This window comes from Mobula birostris, chromosome 18 (assembly GCF_030028105.1).
Source record: "Mobula birostris isolate sMobBir1 chromosome 18, sMobBir1.hap1, whole genome shotgun sequence".
Taxonomy (NCBI): domain Eukaryota; kingdom Metazoa; phylum Chordata; class Chondrichthyes; order Myliobatiformes; family Myliobatidae; genus Mobula; species Mobula birostris.
This window is the reverse complement of record NC_092387.1, coordinates 58103516-58123602: the sequence shown is the minus strand read 5'-3', so window position 1 is coordinate 58123602 and position 20087 is coordinate 58103516. Positions and strand designations below refer to the sequence as shown.

Here is a 20087-nt window from a genome sequence, read left to right as displayed (position 1 = left end):
AACGCCGCGTTTACGCTCATTTCTTTTAAAATAAGTCATCTCTTATTATAATTTTAGTCGGTGGATGTTGATTAATGCAATTTTAAAATTAATTAGTTGTATCGTCGAATATGTAGCTGAAACTAATCGCCGATTATTTTAAAAAATCCGAACCATTAAAAAATTCGACCACCGGAATTATATTTGGACTAAACACAACTTGCTTGCCTTTAAAATATATTTTATCTTTTGTATGCAGAGAATCTATTCGTTCTGCAGAGTTATTCTAAGCCTATTCATTGGTGTGATAATTGTGGGTAAGTGGAGCATTTATAAACATTGTTTTCCCATTTGCCACGTTTGCCAGTGCAGAATTTACTACAATAAAGACAAAATACTCAGCAGGTCAGGCAGCACTAGTGGAGATAATTCCCTGTTATATTTCTTCGTGTTCCTTGTTTTTATTTAGATCTAACTGATATAGGGCTATGAAAACAAAAAAAAGCTTCACACCATCTTAAACTCCCCCCAGGCAGTTAATGTGATCAACCATTCTAGTTAGCTGCCCATCCCTCCCTCTATCTATTAACCTCATCACTGCACTGTAGACAATTTAACCCACCTTTATAATTCTGTTTACATTGTATTTTTTATATATTTGTTATTCTTTATAACTGTATAATGTCACACCCTGACCAACATACCAAAGCAAATTCCTCATACATGTAAATATATATGGCAAATAAAGTAGATTCTTGATTGTAGAATCAAAATACTTCCCTGCTGATTTGGGGTGTTGCCTCAAATGGTGGCTTGCTCTCACTGGGGAAGGAGCAAGGGAACTTTATGTCATAATAACTCAATATTCAATACATCACGACATTTATCAGTGATAATAAACCTGATTCTGACCCTGAAATGAAAATACAAGAAACAGATTTTATGTGTCACAGATATATTTCACTGGAGCAGATCTGGGCAGAGATTAGCAGGAGTGAGACTGCACTTAGTGCTGAAATGGAGTGAAGTAGTTTCAATAAAGCTTGGCAATTCTCAGCTGTCTCTGACCCTTGTCCTCCTTCTCCCAGACCTCTTATTCCCTTTAGTGTACAACAGTGTGTTGAACCTACTCAAGAATTAAATAGCTACGACCTTTGGGGAAAAATAGCTCCAAAGATTTGGAACCCACCAAGATAAATAAAATATACATACTGTGTTGGCGCATGGCCAAGTGGTTAAGGCGTTGGTCTAGTGATCTGAAGGTCGCTAGTTCGAGCCTTGGCTGAGGCAGCGTGTGTGTCCTTGAGCAAGGCACTTAACCACACGTTGCTCTGTGACGACACCAGTGCCAAGCTGTATGGGTCCTAATGCCCTTCCCTTGGACAACATCGGTGGTGTGAGACTTGCAGCATGGGCAACTGCTGGTCTTCCATATGACCTTGCCCAGGCCTGCGCCCTGGAAACCTTCCAAGGTGCAAATCCGTGGTCTCATGAGACATGCTCTAAATGTATGGCCCGTATCCTAGTGGAGGAACAGAAGGATATTGGGATCCATGTCCACAGTTCCCTCAAAGTTGCCATACAAGTTGATAGGTGCATCATAAGCCTTGTAGATAGCCATAGAACATTAAGCTTCTAGGCTGTTTGAGCACCTGTGTTTGCTAATCAATATCTTTGCTAGTTGTTAAGCCCTTGTGTTCTAGGTTTAATCTTGTGAAATTAATTGTGGCTGTAACATGTTTCCTGTATTCTATGATTATTTAAAGAGGTCTCCCAGTCAGTGCTTTAGTGGGGACATTTAGTCATGGTGCACCCTTGAAGGACTAGACCCAGGAAGAATGGTAGGAGGCGTTCTGTCATGGAGGTTGCTGGCAGCTACTCAACCCAGGAGCTGCGGATGGCAGGCTCATGACTTGAACCAGGAGCAGAGGAAGATAGGATAGGATCCCCAGGAAGAGATGGAAACTAGAGGCTAGACAACAGAATACCAACAGAGGCTCAGAGGAGTGACTGGGTGACACCATGAGTCAATTCATCATTCTCTCCAACACAATGACCCCAGCAAGGCACTGACTGGGAGACCTCTTTAAATAATCATAGAATGTGGGAAACATATGCCAGCCACAATTAACAAGATTAAACAATTAACACAAGAGCTTAACAACTCTAGCAAAGATATTGATTCGTAAACACATGTGCTCAAACACTTTTGAAGCTCAATGCTCTATGGCAAGTTGCAGGGTTCATGACGGGGTGATTAAGAAAGCATATGGTGCGTTGGCCTTCATTAGTTGGGAGATTGAGTTGAAAGCTGCAAACTAACATAAGTTATAGAGAATATGAATTATGCTGTCTATAAAACTTTATATGAGCTCGATAAAACTCTAGGGAGACCACACTTAGAATATTCTGTTCATTTCTGGTCAACTCGTTATGACAATGATGTGGAAGCTTTAGAGAGGGTGCTGAGGAGACTTACCAGGATGCTACCTGGATTAGAGAGCGTGTCTTATGAGAACAGGTTGAGAGAATTAGAGCTTTGTCTCTTTGGAGTCAAGGAGGATGAGAGGTGATTTGATAGAGGTGTATAAGATGCATAGATAGCGTGGACAGCCAGAGATTTTTTCCCAGGGTGGAAATAGCTAAAGGTTCAAAGTACATTTATTATCAAAGTATGAATAGTTAATTCAACCTTGAAATTTGTTTCCTTACAGGCTGCCAGAAAACCAAGAAACCCAATATAACTCATAAAAATATGAAGGAGCATAATTTTAAGTGATTTGAGGAAAGTATAGGGGGATGTCAGAGATAGTTTTTTTTACATGGAGGGTGGTAGGTACATACATAAAATGTACTGCCAGGGGTGGTGCTAGAGGCAGATACATTAGGGAGACTTAAGAGAGTCTTAGATAGACACAAGGATGATAGAAAAATGGAGGGCAATGTGGAAGAGAAGTGTTAGATTGATTATGGAATAGGTTAGAGGGTTGGCTCAACATTGTGGGCCAATGGACCTGTACTGTACTGTACCCTTCTATGTTCTAATGTTCAGAATCAGGTTTAATACACTTGGAGTACTGTGTCCAGTTCTGGTCGCCTCACTATAGAAAGGATGTGGAAGCATTGGAAAGGGTACAGAGGAGATTTACCAGGATGCTGCCTGGTTTAGAAAGTATGCATTATGATCAGAGATTAAGGGAGCTAGGCCTTTACTCTTTGGAGAGAAGGAGGATAAGAGGAGACATGATAGAGGTGACAAGATAATAAGAGGAATAGATAGAGTGGATAGCCAGCACCTCTTCCCCAGGGCATCACTGCTCAATACAAGAGGACATGGCTTTAAGGTAAGGGGTGGGAAGTTCAAGGGAGATATTAGAGGAAGGTTTTTTACTCAGAGAGTGGTTGGTGCGTGGAATGTACTACCTGAGTCAGTGTGGAGGCAGATACACTAGTGAAGTTTAAGAGACTACTGGACAGGTATATGGAGGAATTTAAGGTGGGGGCTTATATGGGAGGCAGGGTTTGAGGGTCGGCACAACATTGTGGGCTGAAGGGATTGTACTGTGCTGTACTATTCTATGTTCTATATCACTGGCATTTGTCATGAAATTTGTTGCTTTTTGGCAGCATTACATTGCAATACATAGTAATTAAATAATAATAAAAGCTATAAATTACAATAAGAAGTATATGTTCAAAACTAAATTAAGGAAATACTGCAAAAAGAGAGAAAAAATGGTGAAGTAGTGTTCACGGGTTCATTGTTCATTCAGAAATCTGATGGCGCTGCAGAAGAAGCTATTCCCAAAATGTTGAGTGTGTGTCTTCAGGCTCCTGTATCTTTACATTGATGCTAGCAATGAGAAGAGGGCATGTCCTAAATGATTAGATTATATTAGATTATGAGGACATGCAGTCGTCTTTTATTGTCTTTTAGTAATGCATGCATTAAGAAATGATACAATTTGTTCCTCCATAATGATATCACAGAAACACAAGACAAACCAAGACTAAAAAAAAACTGACAAAAACCACATAATTATAACACATAGTTACAACAGTGCAAAGCAATACTATAATTTGATGAAGAACAGACCATGGACATGGTTAAAAAAAAGTCTCAAAGTCTCTCGAAAGTCCCATCATCTCACGCAGACGGTTGAAGGGAGAAACTCTCCCTGCCATGAGCTTCCAGCGCTGCAAACTTGCCGATGCAGCATCCTGGAAGCACCCGACCACAGTCCGACTCTGAGTCCGTCCGAAAACTTCGAGCCTCCGACCAGCCCTCCGACACCGAGCACCATCCCTGTCGAGCGCTTCGACCCCGGCCCCGGCAATAGGCAAAGCCAAGGATTTGTAGCCTTTCCCTCCGGAGATTCTCAATCGCACAGTAGCAGCGGCAGCGAAGCAGGCATTTCAGAAATTTCTCCAGATGTTCCTCCGTGCTTCTCACGTCCGTCTCCATCAAATCAGGATTGTGCACGGCCCTTATTTAACAAATACGATATCAATTCGGAGCAGCCGCACGCGCTGCATCGCGCCGCCATCTTCTCCTCCCCTCCATTTTGAGATTTTGCGTCCTTCGTCTCCCTCCTCATTTGCTTCCAACTATCACTCACACGCCAACCCTCTTCACCTCTTTATACTGACCATCTCCCCTCTGCACACTCAGTCCTGATGAGAGTTCTTATTAATGTATCGCATTTTGAAGACGTCCTCAATACTCGGGAGGTTATTGCTCCATGATGGAGCTGACTGAGTTTACAACTTTCTGCAGCTTTTTCCAATCCTGTGCAGTAGCCCCTCCATTCCAGATGGTGAGGCAACCATTTAGAATGCTTTCCATGGTACATCTGTAGAAATTTGCAAGAATCTTTAGTGACATACCAAATCTCCTCAAACTCCTAATGAAGTATAGCCACTGTTATGCCTTCTTTGTAATATTGAGCCCAGGATAGACTTTCAAAAATGTTAACACCCAGGAACTTGAAGCTGTTCACTCTTTCCGCTGCTGATCCCTCAATGAGGACTGGCATGTGTTCCTTCAACTTCCGCTTCCTGAAGCCAACGATTAAGTCCTTGGTCTTACTGATTGAGTGCGAAGTTGTTGTTGCGACACCACTCAACCAGTCTATGGTCTGTGAGTCTGGACTCAACAGTTTGCATCCTCCGTCTCCCTCCTCACTTGCTTCCGACTATCATTCACACGCCAACCCTCCTCACCTCTTTATACTGGCCACCTCCCCTCTGCACACTCAGTCCTGATGCAGGGTCTGGACCCGAGACAGTGACCGTCCCTCTGCCTCTGCAGGTGTTGCTTGGACCACGCCTTTCTTCCTGTTTTTTGATCCTGATTCCAAAATCTGCGATTACTTTTGTCACAGCGTTTACTCAGCTGTGCTTCAGATCCTTCTTCTCCAGCCCTTTCTCTCCCATCCACCAGGCTTCACGTATCACCTTTTTGCTCTCCTTCTTCCCTGACCCCCGCCCCCCCACCTTCCCCCTTCCTTTCCAGCCCTGAAGAAGGTTCTCATGCTGAAACATCAACTGTTTATTCATTTCCATAGATGCTGCCTGGCCTGCTGAGTTCCTCCAGCAGTTTGTGTGTTGCTTTGGGCTTCCAGTGTCTGAAGACTGTCTAGCATTTACGTGCTGCTATGACACAACTCCTGACATTTAACCATGATAGTTAAGTACAGTACAATTTCACCGGGAGAACTCAGCAGGTCAAGCATCACCTGTGGGGGAGGGTGAGGAGGAAGAAATTGTCAACATTTCAGGTTAAAACTTTACACCAGGACTCCACGTCTCCAAGACAAATAGTGTTGTACCAGAAGGAAGATACTAAATCTGGAAGGAATGCAAAGTTCTGAATTATACAGAACAATGGTAAGAAAGACGACTTTCTCCCCTAAAGGGTATTACTAAAATGTTAAAATCAAACTATTGGCAGTAAAGAAATATAGAGCTAAACATAATGTCATGTAAGGGAAAGTTTTTCCCTGGTTCACTGGCCCTGGGCACTGATCCAGTCTGTGTAAGAATTTCTAAAAGGTCCATTAGGCACGCAATGCAAATAGTGTGGACTGTACCTGGTAAGGTGTGTTTTAAACTCACACACTTGACAAGGCACTGTCTCTAGCCCATACTGTATAAACAGAACATGGTTAATGCAGGGTTTTAAATAGACTTCCAGAGCCCAGAGTGAAAAGCAGACTGAGCAAGAAGGTTTTTGCAGATCCTGGACTATTGTTAAATTTAGATGTTGATGTCTTCGAGTGAATGAAAATCAATAAATACCACGATGAAGGGTCATCTATCCCCTTATAGGATGATCAATACCTCTGTGAGGGGTCATCTTTACCCTTGTAGGATGATCAATACCTCTGTGAGGGGTCATCTATCCCCTTATAGGATGATCAATACCTCTGTGAGGGGTCATCTTTACCCTTGTAGGATGATTAATAACAAGATGAAGGGTCATCTATCCCCTTATAGGATGATCAATACAACAGTGAGGATCTTTACCCTTGTAGGATGATCAATACCCCAGTGAAGGGTCATCTTTACCCTTATAGGATGATTAATACCACAGTGAGGGGTCATCTGTACCCTTGTAGGAATGCACAGGGGGTAAATTGGTATCACTATCTCCCAAGATTTAATGCATGCATTTCTCAGCTAATCTGAGAGACAAGGTAATCCTGGCTTCATACATGTGTAAACTGCATGCTTTGCACATTTTCTGTTGTAAACCTTGGCTTTTTCCTGAAGAGGAAGGGCTTCTGCACTCCAAATATCCAGGTGCTTGTAGACCATCAGGATAATTTACTGATAACAAGCTCCTGGGAAGCTAACAGGATGGATTTATCCTTTGGGAGATGTGACAGCCAGGTATTTTCCATATCAGCCGAGGGCGGGATCCTGAAGGGAAGGTGCGGACCACAGTATTTTCCTCAACCTGCACACCAGTGTACAACCCTCTTGTAGATGCTGATTAAATCAGACTCAAGGCAAGTATAGTCATAGTCATAGTCATACTTTATTGATCCCAGAGGAAATTGGTTTTCGTTACAGTTGCACAATAAATAATTAAATAGTAATATGTAATTTATGCCAAGAAATAAGTCCAGGACCAGCTCAGGGTGTCTGACCCTCCAAGGGACGAGTTGTAAAGTTTGATGGCCATAGGCAGGAATGACTTCCTATGACGCTCTGTGTTGCATCTCGGTAGACTGAGTCTCTGGCTGAATGTACTCCTGTGCCCAACCAGTCCATTATGTAGTGGATGGGAGACATTGTCCAAGATGGCATGCAACTTGGACAGCATCCTCTTTTCAGACACCACCGTCAGAGAGTCCAGTTCCATCCCCACAACGTCACTGGTATCAGAAGTATCAGATTCCTGTACACAAGTATCAGATTCCTTTTGGAAACTGCATCAATCTTGAGGTAGACTGCGTTATATGCCCAGATGGAGGAGAGGCTTGGAGACTTCCTGACGGTGTGTTGTGTGTCACAAACACAGGTTCAGATTCAGACCTATTTATCAGGTGAACGTGGAAACACACAGTGGAATGTGTCTTTTGCATTAACAACCAATGTACCTGGGGATGTGCGGCTTTTGAGTGTCGTCGCACATTCCGGCACCAACGTAGCAAACCCACAACAGAGAACACACCAAGCAACGAAAGAACAACGGGAAAACGAGCCCCTTTCCTCTCTCCCCCCCACCCACCCATACAGACAGTCCTTCAGCTCCTGGACAGGCCTTTGGAGGTTGAAGGGCAGCAGGAGCAAGAGAAGCAGAAGGACGGAAGGACAAAGAAGTTTACCGAGAACCAGCAGAACAGCACCAATCTCCCGAGAGACACAGGAGGCTGCAAATGCTCGAACCCGGAGCAACAAACAATCTGCTAGAGGGACTCAGTGGGTCGAGCAGCATCTGGTGGAGGAAAGGAATTAAAGATTAGCTTTATTAGTCGCCTGCAGAATGGAACATTGCAACTTCCTGAAGAAGGGTCTCAGCCCGAAACATCGACCATTCACTCTTTTCCATAGATGCTGCCTGGCCTGCTGAGTTCCTCCAGTGTTCGTATTTGCTGTTACAATTTCCAGCATCTGCAGATTTTCTCTCGTTTGTGACACAGTGAAATGTCCGAGGTGCTGGGAGCAGCCCAAGGTAGCTTGCCCACAACTTACTAACCCTAACTCATACATCTTTGGAAACTGGAGCACCTGTGGTCAAGGGGAGGATGCACAAACTCCTTTCAGTCTGTGGCCGGAAACAAACCTCAGTTGCTGGCACTGTAAAGCATTACTCTAGCCTTTATGCTGTCATGCTGGTGCATATCAGGACTGATTAGGGTTTCGACACAGAACGTCAACAGTTCCTTTCCTTTCATTGAGCTGTCTGACCTAGGAAGTTCTTCCTGCAAATTGTTTGATGCCTCATCCTTGTGAAGAGAAAGGACGCACTGTCAACCTGTCTAATGTGCCACACACACTCATAGCTACCAAAGCAAGCAAAGTTTCCCCTTTGTGTTCCACTCCTTCATTTCACTGCAGTTCACAGTAACCAAAAGTTCAAAGGACATTTATTTTCAAAGTATGTACTGTATACAATCCTGAGTTTCATCTTTCCACAAGCAGCCATGCGACACAGAACCTGTTTAAAGAAAAACCCCACACAACAAAGGCTATCAAGCACCCAACACGTGAAAAAAAGAACAAATTGCGGAAACAACAAAACGACGAGTGACTGAGACCCAGAATGTTAAACATCAAACCACAGAGTCCCCGGAAGTCAGTCCAGAGCCATGAGCCATTGAGGCAAGTGAAGCTGGTCCCGGAGGTGATGGCCGCAGGCCACAGCCACTGAGTCAGCCAGTTCAGCGCTGTGTCAATGGCCGCAGGCCACAACTGCAGAGCCAGTTCTGCACCGAAGTGCCCCGATCAAATCGTGCAGATAGTAAAAAAAGAGTAAACAAAAACATGTGAAACGTGAACTGCTGAGTCCCCAAAAGTGAGTCACAAGCCGCCGACACGATTGAACCTTTTAGCATGGGACCCAAGACTCCTGCACCTTCCGCCGGTAACAGCAAGAGGGACAACAGTCAAACGCAGGCAGACGGCGCCGGCCGAGAAGCACCCGTTCATTTCTTCCACTCGTGCCCTCATCGACTTTAGTCTTGCTTGACGCTTTAATGGGCACGGAGTAATGGAGCTGACTGTGGGTTGACGTTCCGCCATTAGGAATCGATGGCTGCCCGTGCACACTCTTTTCAGGAGAAAAGGACACGACAGTAGAACCACTGCCTGCCAGTTCCAGTGACCCCGATTCATTCCTGATTTCTGGTGTTGTCTGTGTGGAGTGTGTAAATTCATTCTGTGACTGTGGGGTGCTGCGGTTTCAAACCACAACTTAAGCTTGCATGGTTTGGTAGTTTAATTGTGAATGGAATTGAAAGTGGTTTATTATTGATTGTCATGTGTAACTGAGCTACTACGAAAATAGTAGATTTGCAAGTTATTCATACAAATAATTTCAGAACACAAGTGCATTGAGGGAACCAGCAACGGATTACAGCATTACAATGATAGGGAAAGCGTGGTACAGGGGGACAATAAGGTGCAAGATCCATAACAAGGTAAATTGTGAGGTTAAGTGTCTATTCAAGATTCTTATAACATCAGCATAGAAGCTGTGCTTGATCCTGGTATTTTCAAACTTCTGTATTTTCTGCCCCATGAACAGAGGGTGAAAAGAGACATTTTGAGGTGGAAGGGATCTTTGATTTTACTGGATAGATGGTTGCTTGAAGGTTGATGTAGACTTGGTGGGATTGGGCTGAACTGTGTGCTTCTGTGGTTTGTTTGATCTACAGCCTATGATAATAGTCCTCACATCCCCTTTCACAAAACTGCCTACACATATCATATCACATCAATGCATGAGTCCCTGACCTAGATCCTAAAATGTCTCATCACAACTGTGTTTAGTGGAGTGCAGCTCATCTCAAGTACCTTGGAAGGACAGGAAGTCTTTCCTCATTGCTCATATGTGCAGGGAATTCACATGGTGGAAGAGGGAGCCAGAGGTACACACCCTCCCCCACCAAAATCTTCTTCCAGTGGTGGAATTGGAGGCTTTGGTCACATAGCTCTCAGAGCATCCCCCCTCTCCCGCCACTGCTCATTCCCTCCCCCATCCCTGACATTTATCTTACTCTCAAGAGTGTCTGAGTCTCTTTCACCAAACCCGGAAGCTCCATTACTGCCATGGCTGCTGTTGGGAGTGGGCAGAATGCTCCTCACTGACTCTGCCACTGAATTGTCTGCATCAATAAGATCCCATCAGGGATGCTCCAGATCCTATCTTAATTCATGTGGTTGGGCATGAAACAGCCTATGCTTTTCCTGGCTAATTTCATATTTTGTTTCCCATGATGGAGGAGTCTAGTACTAGAGGGCATGACTTAAGGATTGAAGGGCGCCCATTCAGAACAGAGATGCGAAGAAATTTTTTTAGCCAGAGGGTGGTGAATCTATGGAATTTGTTGCCCAGGCGGCAGTGGAGGCCAAGTCATTGGGTGTACTTAAGGCAGAGATTGATAGGTATCTGAGTGGCCAGGGCATCAAGAGTTATGGTGAGAAGGCAGGGGAGTGGGACTAAATGGGAGAATGGATCAGCTCATGATAAAATGGCGGAGCAGACTTGATGGGCCAAATGGCCGACTTCTGCTCCTTTGTCTTATGGTCTTATGGTCTTATTCCTTTTATATACAAAGGAAACAATTTCCAAATTCCAAGAACTGTGTATTTTTTTTTTTAAAAACATGGAAGTATTTGGCAAAGTGCCTGGGAACCGAACTCAATTTCCAATATAAATTCTATTGTTATTGTTTAATTCAGAACAGTTTCATATCTTGAGTAGCCTGAATAATTAAAGACTTCATCTGTTTTCCTTCCAACATCACCTATATTAAACAGAAAATTAGAAATGCGTGCAATAAAGGAACAGCAGTTATAATGGGTGACTTCAATCTACATGTAGATTGGGTGAACCAAATTGGTAAAGGTGCTGAGGAAGAGGATTTCTTGGAATGTATGCGGGATGGTTTTTTGAAACAACATGTCGAGGAACCAACTAGAGAGCAGGTTATTCTGGACTGGGTTTTGAGCAATGAGGAAGGGTTAATTAGCAATCTTGTCGTGAGAGGCCCCTTGGGTAAGAGTGACCATAATATGGTGGAATTCTTCATTAAGATGGAGAGTGACATAGTTAATTCAGAAACAAAGGTTCTGAACTTAAAGAAGGGTAACTTTGAAGGTATGAGACGTGAATTAGCTAAGATAGACTGGCAAATGACACTTAAAGGATTGACGGTGGATATGCAATGGCAAGCATTTAAAGGTTGCATGGATGAACTACAACGATTGTTCATCCCAGTTTGGCAAAAGAATAAATCAAGGAAGGTAGTGCACCCGTGGCTGACAAGAGAAATTAGGGATAGTATCAATTCCAAAGAAGAAGCATACAAATTAGCCAGAGAAAGTGGCTCACCTGAGGACTGGGAGAAATTCAGAGTTCAGCAGAGGAGGACAAAGGGCTTAATTAGGAAGGGGAAAAAAGATTATGAGAGAAAACTGGCAGGCAACATAAAAATGGACTGTAAAAGCTTTTATAGATATGTAAAAAGGAAAAGACTGGTAAAGGCAAATGTCGGTCCCCTGCAGACAGAAACAGGTGAATTGATTATGGGGAGCAAGGACATGGCAGATCAATTGAATAATTACTTTGGTTCTGTCTTCACTAAGGAGGACATAAATAATCTTCTAGAAATAGTAGGGGACAGAGGGTCCAGTGAGATGGAGGAACTGAGCGAAATACATGTTAGTAGGGAAGTGGTGTTAGGTAAATTGAAGGGATTGAAGGCAGATAAATCCCCAGGGCCAGATGGTCTGCATCCTAGAGTGCTTAAGGAAGTAGCCCAAGAAATAGTGGATGCATTAGTGATAATTTTTCAAGACTCGTTAGATTCTGGACTAGTTCCTGAGGATTGGAGGGTGGCTAATGTAACTCCACTTTTTAAAAAAGGAGGGAGAGAGAAACCGGGGAATTATAGACCGGTTAGCCTAACGTCGGTGGTGGGAAAACTGCTGGAGTCAGTTATCAAGGATGTGATAACAGCACATTTGGAAAGCGGTGAAATGATCGGACAAAGTCAGCATGGATTTGTGAAAGGAAAATCATGTCTGACGAATCTCATAGAATTTTTTGAGGATGTAAATAGTAGAGTGGATAGGGGAGAACCAGTGGATGTGGTATATTTGGATTTTCAAAAGGCTTTTGACAAGGTCCCACACAGGAGATTAGTGTGCAAACTTAAAGCACACGGTATTGGGGGTAAGGTATTGGTGTGGGTGGAGAATTGGTTAGCAGACAGGAAGCAAAGAGTGGGAATAAACGGGACCTTTTCAGAGTGGCAGGCAGTGACTAGTGGGGTACCGCAAGGCTCAGTGCTGGGACCCCAGTTGTTTACAATGTATATTAATGACTTGGATGAGGGAATTAAATGCAGCATCTCCAAGTTTGTGGATGACACGAAGCTGGGTGGCAGTGTTAGCTGTGAGGAGGATGCTAAGAGGATGCAGGGTGACTTGGATAGGTTGGGTGAGTGGGCAAATTCATGGCAGATGCAATTTAATGTGGATAAATGTGAAGTTATCCACTTTGGTGGCAAAAATAGGAAAACAGATTATTATCTGAATGGTGGCCGATTAGGAAAAGGGGAGGTGCAACGAGACCTGGGTGTCATTATACACCAGTCATTGAAAGTGGGCATGCAGGTACAGCAGGCAGTGAAAAAGGCGAATGGTATGCTGGCATTTATAGCGAGAGGATTCGAGTACAGGAGCAGGGAGGTACTACTGCAGTTGTACAAGGCCTTGGTGAGACCACACCTGGAGTATTGTGTGCAGTTTTGGTCCCCTAATCTGAGGAAAGACATCCTTGCCATAGAGGGAGTACAAAGAAGGTTCACCAGATTGATTCCTGGGATGGCAGGACTTTCATATGAAGAAAGACTGGATGAACTGGGCTTGTACTCGTTGGAATTTAGAAGATTGAGGGGGGATCTGATTGAAACATATAAGATCCTAAAGGGATTGGACAGGCTAGATGCAGGAAGATTGTTCCCGATGTTGGGGAAGTCCAGAATGAGGGGCCACAGTTTGAGGATAGAGTGGAAGCCTTTTAGGACCGAGAATAGGAAAAACTTCTTCACACAGAGAGTGGTGAATCTATGGAATTCTCTGCCACAGGAAACAGTTGAGGCCAGTTCATTGGCTATATTTAAGAGGGAGTTAGATATGGCCCTTGTGGCTACGGGGGTCAGGAGGTATGGAGGGAAGGCTGGGGCGGGGTTCTGAGTTGGATGATCAGCCATGATCATAATAAATGGCGGTGCAGGCTCAAAGGGCCGAATGGCCTACTCCTGCACCTATTTTCTATGTTTCTATGTTTCTATATACAACGAGTCAAAGAAGCACAACTTCTTCTCTGTAGTTGTCCACAGTCATAGCCTCAATTTAGACCCTGTACACAGAAGTTAACTTGCAAAAGGCTCACCTGAATGAAAATTGAATCTACCATTAATTTCTTCAACATATCTGCTAGATATATTTATAATACACTTTGAGAACCTCTGATTCACGGAAGGTACTGAAGGTAATTGTGCTCTATATTCACTCTGTAGTGGTCAACTTCACCAGTGACTGGGAAGAGGGGTATGTCACAGTGAACACAACCTACAAGGCTTTCAGCAGTGAGATAATAAGGGCAAGAGTGGGTCTTCAAATTGGACTGGCAGGAATCAATGTGACTCTGAAAGGTAGGTAGAACCTTTTATTGATTGTGAATTGGCAGCAACTCTTTTGGCAAAAGGACTAGCAAAGTTTGTACAAGGGGAAGTGCTGTTTTACATCATAAAATCACTGCGGTTTCAGAAGGCTTGGAGCTTGCCTGCCATGAGGTTCCTGTTTGCTGCTTCTGCCCCCTCGAATCCTCTTGAAGATTGCAGAGCGCTGGAACACCCAAACGGTCTCCAAACAGCAAATCACAGGCTCCGACAGTTCCAGAATCACATCCAAGATGCAGAACAAATGTTAAAAAAAACATAAAAGAAGTGGAATGTATGGTTTTATGATCTATCCAGAAGATGGTGACCAAAGGAGCATTGTACGCAGGAGCCATCTTGACTGGAAGAGCCTTTGATACCCTTACTAATCAAGAATCTATCAACCTCTGCTTTAAATATACCCAATGTCAGCCTCCACAGCCATCTGTCGCAATGAATTCACACAGATTCACCAACCTCTGGCTAAAGAAATTCCTCCTCATCTCTGTTCTAAAGGGATGTCTTTCTATTCTGAGGCTGTGCCCTCTGGTCCTAGACTCCCCACTACAGGAAACATCCTCTCCACGTCCAGTCTATCTAGGCCTTTCAATTTTCAGTAGGTTTCAATGAGATCCTCCCTCATTCTTCTATATTTCGGCAAGTACAGGCCCGGAGGCATCAAACACTCTACATGATAACAGGGAATGCTTCAGTGACAGATCTACCAAAATTCGTATGTAAAAGAAATAAAGTTGCAAGTATAACACCATGCTGTTTTCTAGCCATATTCCCTTGGTATTTTTTTCGACATGGAGAGGATGGTTCCTATAGTAGGGGAGTCTAGGATCAGAGAGTACAGCCTTGAATAGAAGGATGTCCCTTAAGAATAGAGATGAGGAGAAATTTCTTCAGCCAGAGGGTATTGAAACTGTTGAATTCATTTTACCTGGAGGCCAATTCAATGGGTATATACAAAATTGACTGGTTCTTAGATAGTAAGGGTGTCGGAGGTTACAGGGAGAAGGCAGGAGAATGGGGTTGAGAGGGATATCAGCTTAGATGGAATAGAGAGACAGACTCAATGGGCCAAAGGGCCTAATTCTGCTCCTATGTCTAATGTCTTATTTTGTTGTGCTTGCTGACTGCTAGGTTTAACATGAGAAACACTAAGTTCTCTGTTCTTACAGGTCTTCCTGTGAACCAGCTGAATGAAACCATTGACTACAATGAAAACTTCCAATGGAAATTTGAGTTGGATTACGACAAGGAAAGTTACAGAGGGCTTGAGCGAGGGCTTCCAAATCCAATTTTGTATATTGCTGAAAAGTTTACATCAAGGGCTCCCTGTATTGTTAATATGCAGTACAGGTTCTCTGGGCATTATGCAACAGCTATGATGTGGTAAGCAAGACTCATTATTGCATTTTGGATAGGATATATTTGAAAATCAGGAGGGTTTGTTAATACAAGATCACCCCCTGGTGCTGTCAAAGCACTTAAAATCAATGCCAGTGGGTTTCTCCAAAAAAATTGATGGATTAGGGACACAGTAGTGACTGAACCACAGGAGGATGTTCAAATCCCACACACAACAATGTGGAAATTTCACTTTCAACATCTGGCTGTTAGTGGGCAAGTGGCAAAAAATTGCTAACATTTTCTCAAATATTTTGTTTTCTTCATTCATTGAAAATGATTGTTGCTGCTGATAATGATATCTGTTGTGCATCACTAATAGATCCTGAAATGCATCTGTAGGATGGGAGTCATATATTTAGCATGAGCAGCGCACACATAATACTGGAGGAACTAAGGAGTGCAGGCAGCATCTATAGAGAAGAACGAACAGTCAATGATATGAGCCAGGACCTTTCATTAGTCCTGATGAAGGATCTCCTGCCAAAATGTTGACTGTTTATTCCTCTCCATAGATGCTGCCTTGCCTGCTGATGGCCCAAAACATCAACATGTGTGCGTGTGTGTGTTGCTCTGAATTTCCTGTGTCTGCCAAATCTCTCACGTTCACATGTAGAGCAAGCTAGGTAAGGTCAGGAAATTTCCTTCAGCAAAGGGTATCTTACAAACCAATCTCCCCTCTACTGACTCCATCTAACCTTCCCACCATCTCGGGAAAGCAGCTAACATGATTAAGGACCCCTCCCACCCCAGTCCGTCTCTCCTCTCTTCCATTGGTCAGAAGATATCAAAGCTTGAGCAAACAAGCCGGCAGACTGGAGGACAGTTTCTGTCTCACTGTGAACAGTCATTCTGTAGACCCCTCATATAAAGGATGAACTCTTGATCTCCCAATCTACCGCAAAAAGGCCCTTGCACTTCTTTTGTCTACGTGCTTTGTGTTTTCTCTGTAGCTGGAACAGTATATTTTGCATTGTGTTTTCTTTTTACTACCTCAATGTGCTTACATGGAATAGAATAGAACTTCGTTGTCATTGCTAAAAACAATGAGATTATGGTGCTACTCCAGTTTGTGCAAAAACAATTATTTACAATACATGTGGTATGGAGTAGTTAAAAAAATAATATTGCTCTGTAACAGTCCATTACACTCAGAGGCCATTGGCAAACCAGGGTGTAGCATTATTCAGCTCTTTGGTGATGTTCATCCCCAGAAACGTGAAACTGGAGACCCTTTTGCATTACCTGACCATTTATGAATAGTGGAGCTTGGTTCGGACATCTTGCCTTCCTGATGTATGGCATGATGTGTCTGCTTGGGCTTTACACTGTATCTCAGTGATATATGGCATGATGTGTCTGCAAGGGCTTTACACTGTATCTCAGTACATGGAAGACAGGAAAATGGAGGGCTATGTGGGAGGGAAGGGGTAGATTGATCTTGGGGTAGGTTAAAATGTTTGCACAACATCATGGGGCCTATGTACCAATAGAATAAACCAATAATAATAACAAAAAATATACATAATACATAATAAAAGACAAACAAATTCAAGATGATAAATGTAGAAAATGCCAAGAAAAAAACAGAAACAATCCAACACATTACAGGATCCTGTAGCAGTTTAACACAATCTGATTACTTACACAGGCACAATCAAGTGGTAAACATCATTCAGCAAAATCTTGCTTTAAAATACAAACTCATAAAAGAAATCATGCCTTACTATAAATCAAGCCTGATCCAGTTTTAAAGTCAGAATCCCACACATTATATGACAGCTAATTCGTCATTACAGATAGGACAATCCATAATAACCGTACCAATATAGCAATATAGGATAAACCAGCAAGAGCAACTTACTTGTCCCGATAGTAATATTTACAAGTGGTGTCATCCCAAAGGCACTTCACAATAGCATGAAACAAGTTGGGCTACACAGCAATATCAATGTGAATCTTCAGAAAGCCAAAATACTAAACATAGCCAGAATAGTGTGAAGGTTCCTAGCAATTGAGAAACGAGCATGCTTGGCAATGTCCGCACCTCAGGTTTCACCAGCTTGAGCTGAGAAAAAATAAGTAATAATAATAAACCAATAACAGTGAACTATTTGGGTTTTACAACATTCGAGTATTTTCACAATTTATCGCTGAGGAGATTAGCCTGTGTAAAAGGTTCTGAATTTATCAAGGTATTTGAATTTGAATTTCACTGCTATGATGAGGTTCAAACTGATATACTTGGATCAGTGGTCAAGAATTTCAATTGCTGTCTCATCAGCACTACCACTACACTCTCACCGCTACCTCTAATTTACTGAAGGGAAGCATCAGGTTACTCGGTTCATTCTTAATGACCAACAAAGTGACCACTGTGTTAGGAATGAGGGGAGATTTGATAGAGGTATTCACAATTACTCACAATAGTTGGATGCATCAGCAAGGGAGATGAGGCTGAGTACAGGGCTATGGTGGGAAACTTTGTCACATGGTGTGAGCAGAATTATTTGCAGCTTAATGTGAAAAAGACTAAGGAGCTGGTGGTATACCTGAGGAGAGTTAAGGTACCGGTGACCCCTGTTTCCATCCAGGGGGTCAGTGTGGACATGGTGGAGGATTACAAATACCTGGGGATACGAATTGACAATAAACTGGACTGGTCAAAGAACACTGAGGTTGTCTACAAGAAGGATCAGAGCCGTCTCTATTTCCTGAGGATACTGAGATCCTTTAACATCTACCGGACGATGCTGAGGATGTTCTACGAGTCTGTGGTGGCCAGTGCTATCATGTTTGCTGTTGTGTGCTGGGGCAGCAGGCTGAGGTAACAGACACCTACAGAGTCAACAAACTCATTCGTAAGGCCAGTGATGTTGTGGGGATAGAACTGGACTCTCTGACGGTGGTGTCTGAAAAGAGGATGCTGTCTAAGTTGCATGCCATCTTGGACAATGTCTCCCATCCACTACATAATGTACTGGGTGGGCACAGGAGTACATTCAGCCAGAGACTCATTCCACCGAGATGCAACACAGAGCGTCATAGGAAGTCATTCCTGCCTGTGGCCATCAAACTTTACAACTCCTCCCTTGGAGGGTCAGATACCCTGAGCCAATAGGCTGGTCCTGGACTTATTTCATAATTTACTGGCATAATTTACATATTACTATTTAACTATTTATGGTTCTATTACTATTTATTATTTATGGTGCAACTGTAACGAAAACCAATTTCCCCCAGGATCAATAAAGTATGACTATGACTATGACTATGACAATTAGGAGGGGCATAGATAGGGTAAATGCCAGCTGGCATTTTCCACTAAGGCCAGGTGAAAGGTGAACCTTTAAAGGGAATATGAGGGAGAACTTCACTCAGAGGGTGGTACAAGGTGCCAGTGGAAGTGATGGATGCAGGTTTGACTGCAATGTTTACTAGAAATTTGGGCAGGTACATGAATGGAATGCGTATGGAGGGCAATGGTCCAGGTGTAGGCAGATTAATGGTTCAGCATGAACTAGATGTACCAAAGGGCCTGCTTCTGTGCTATAGAGCTCTATGACTCTATGAATCCATGTTGGAGCTTGCCAACAACAGCTATAAAATATAAACCAATATTTGTTCATGACAAATATTGTGAATGGACATTTCAACGTAAGATAATAAGAAAAGTATTCTATTTTAATCAACATGACATTTCCTTTTCCTTCCCACTGACTGATAAAACCATGAAGATGAAAACAACAGCTGACAGGATAACAGGGAACACGTAGCTACTTACAGGCCAATCTTAGTCACTGTGGAAAGAAAAATAAATCTAAAACTAAGATGTGGTTTTCCTCTTTCTTGATATTTCACACCATTGTTAGTAATAGATGGGAATTTGTGAGTTCACTGCTCTGGCTAAAGAGCTCAACACATCCAATAATGGAAACTAAAAACAAACATTTTAAAACTAACTTTATAAACATTCAAGTTTTGATGTATCAGGATTGTTATGTCCAGGAGCACACACAAAATGCTGGAGGAACTCAACACGTCATTTGTACTGGTGTCTGTAAGGAGTTTGTACATTCTTCCCATGACTGTGTGGGTTTCTCCGGGTGCTCCAGTTTCCTCCCATATCCTAAAGACGTACGGTTAGGGTTGGCGAGTTGTGAGCATGCTATGTTGGTGCTGGAAGTGTGGCGACACTTGCCCAGCACAATCACCGCTGATTTGATAAAACACAAACAATGCATTTCACTGTATGATTCAACATTTCAACGTACATGTGATAAATAAAGCAAATCTTTATTCTTTCTTTGCTTCTTTCTCTCTGTCTTTTCCCCTCTTTCTTTCTCTCTCTGTCTGTCTTTCTTGTGTGTTGCTCAAGATTTCCAGCCTCTGCAGAATCTCTTGTGTCTTGTTACGTGCAGGCACTATAGAAGCTGAGTTAACTTTCAGAGTTAGAAATCTGAAGTTCTCACAGTTACAACTCACTGTGTTCTAAAAATTCAGTCACACCTCACTCAACAGATTTCATTCTGAAAATTCAACATTCAGCAAATGAATTTCAAGGTAATATATGGTGACATATTCTGTACGTGCTGTGATAATAAATTTATTTTGAATTTGACTTTGTCTTCAACAACAAATACCAATTTCAAATTTTTTAGCAACTTTGAGAAGAGTGTACAATAACTGTTTAGTGACTTCAAAATGATTTGAACTACCAGTGCAATCTTTGGAACACTATGAGTGGCTATTATTTCATCAGACTGATATTTCATTGTAACTTATTAACCA

At 42.8% G+C, this 20087-nt stretch overlaps 1 protein-coding gene across 3 annotated transcripts in view; it reads left to right on the top strand.

Moving 5' to 3' along the window:
* The window catches only part of duox2 (dual oxidase 2), a 34994-nt gene that overhangs the window by 1444 nt on the left and 13463 nt on the right, over positions 1–20087 (top strand). For all 3 annotated transcript variants that reach the window (XM_072282760.1, XM_072282759.1, XM_072282758.1), the window contains exons 3-5: positions 239–296; positions 13740–13874; positions 15068–15281. In XM_072282760.1, the coding sequence (XP_072138861.1) occupies positions 239–296; positions 13740–13874; positions 15068–15281 (407 nt within the window). The remainder of the gene's footprint in view (positions 1–238; positions 297–13739; positions 13875–15067; positions 15282–20087) is intronic.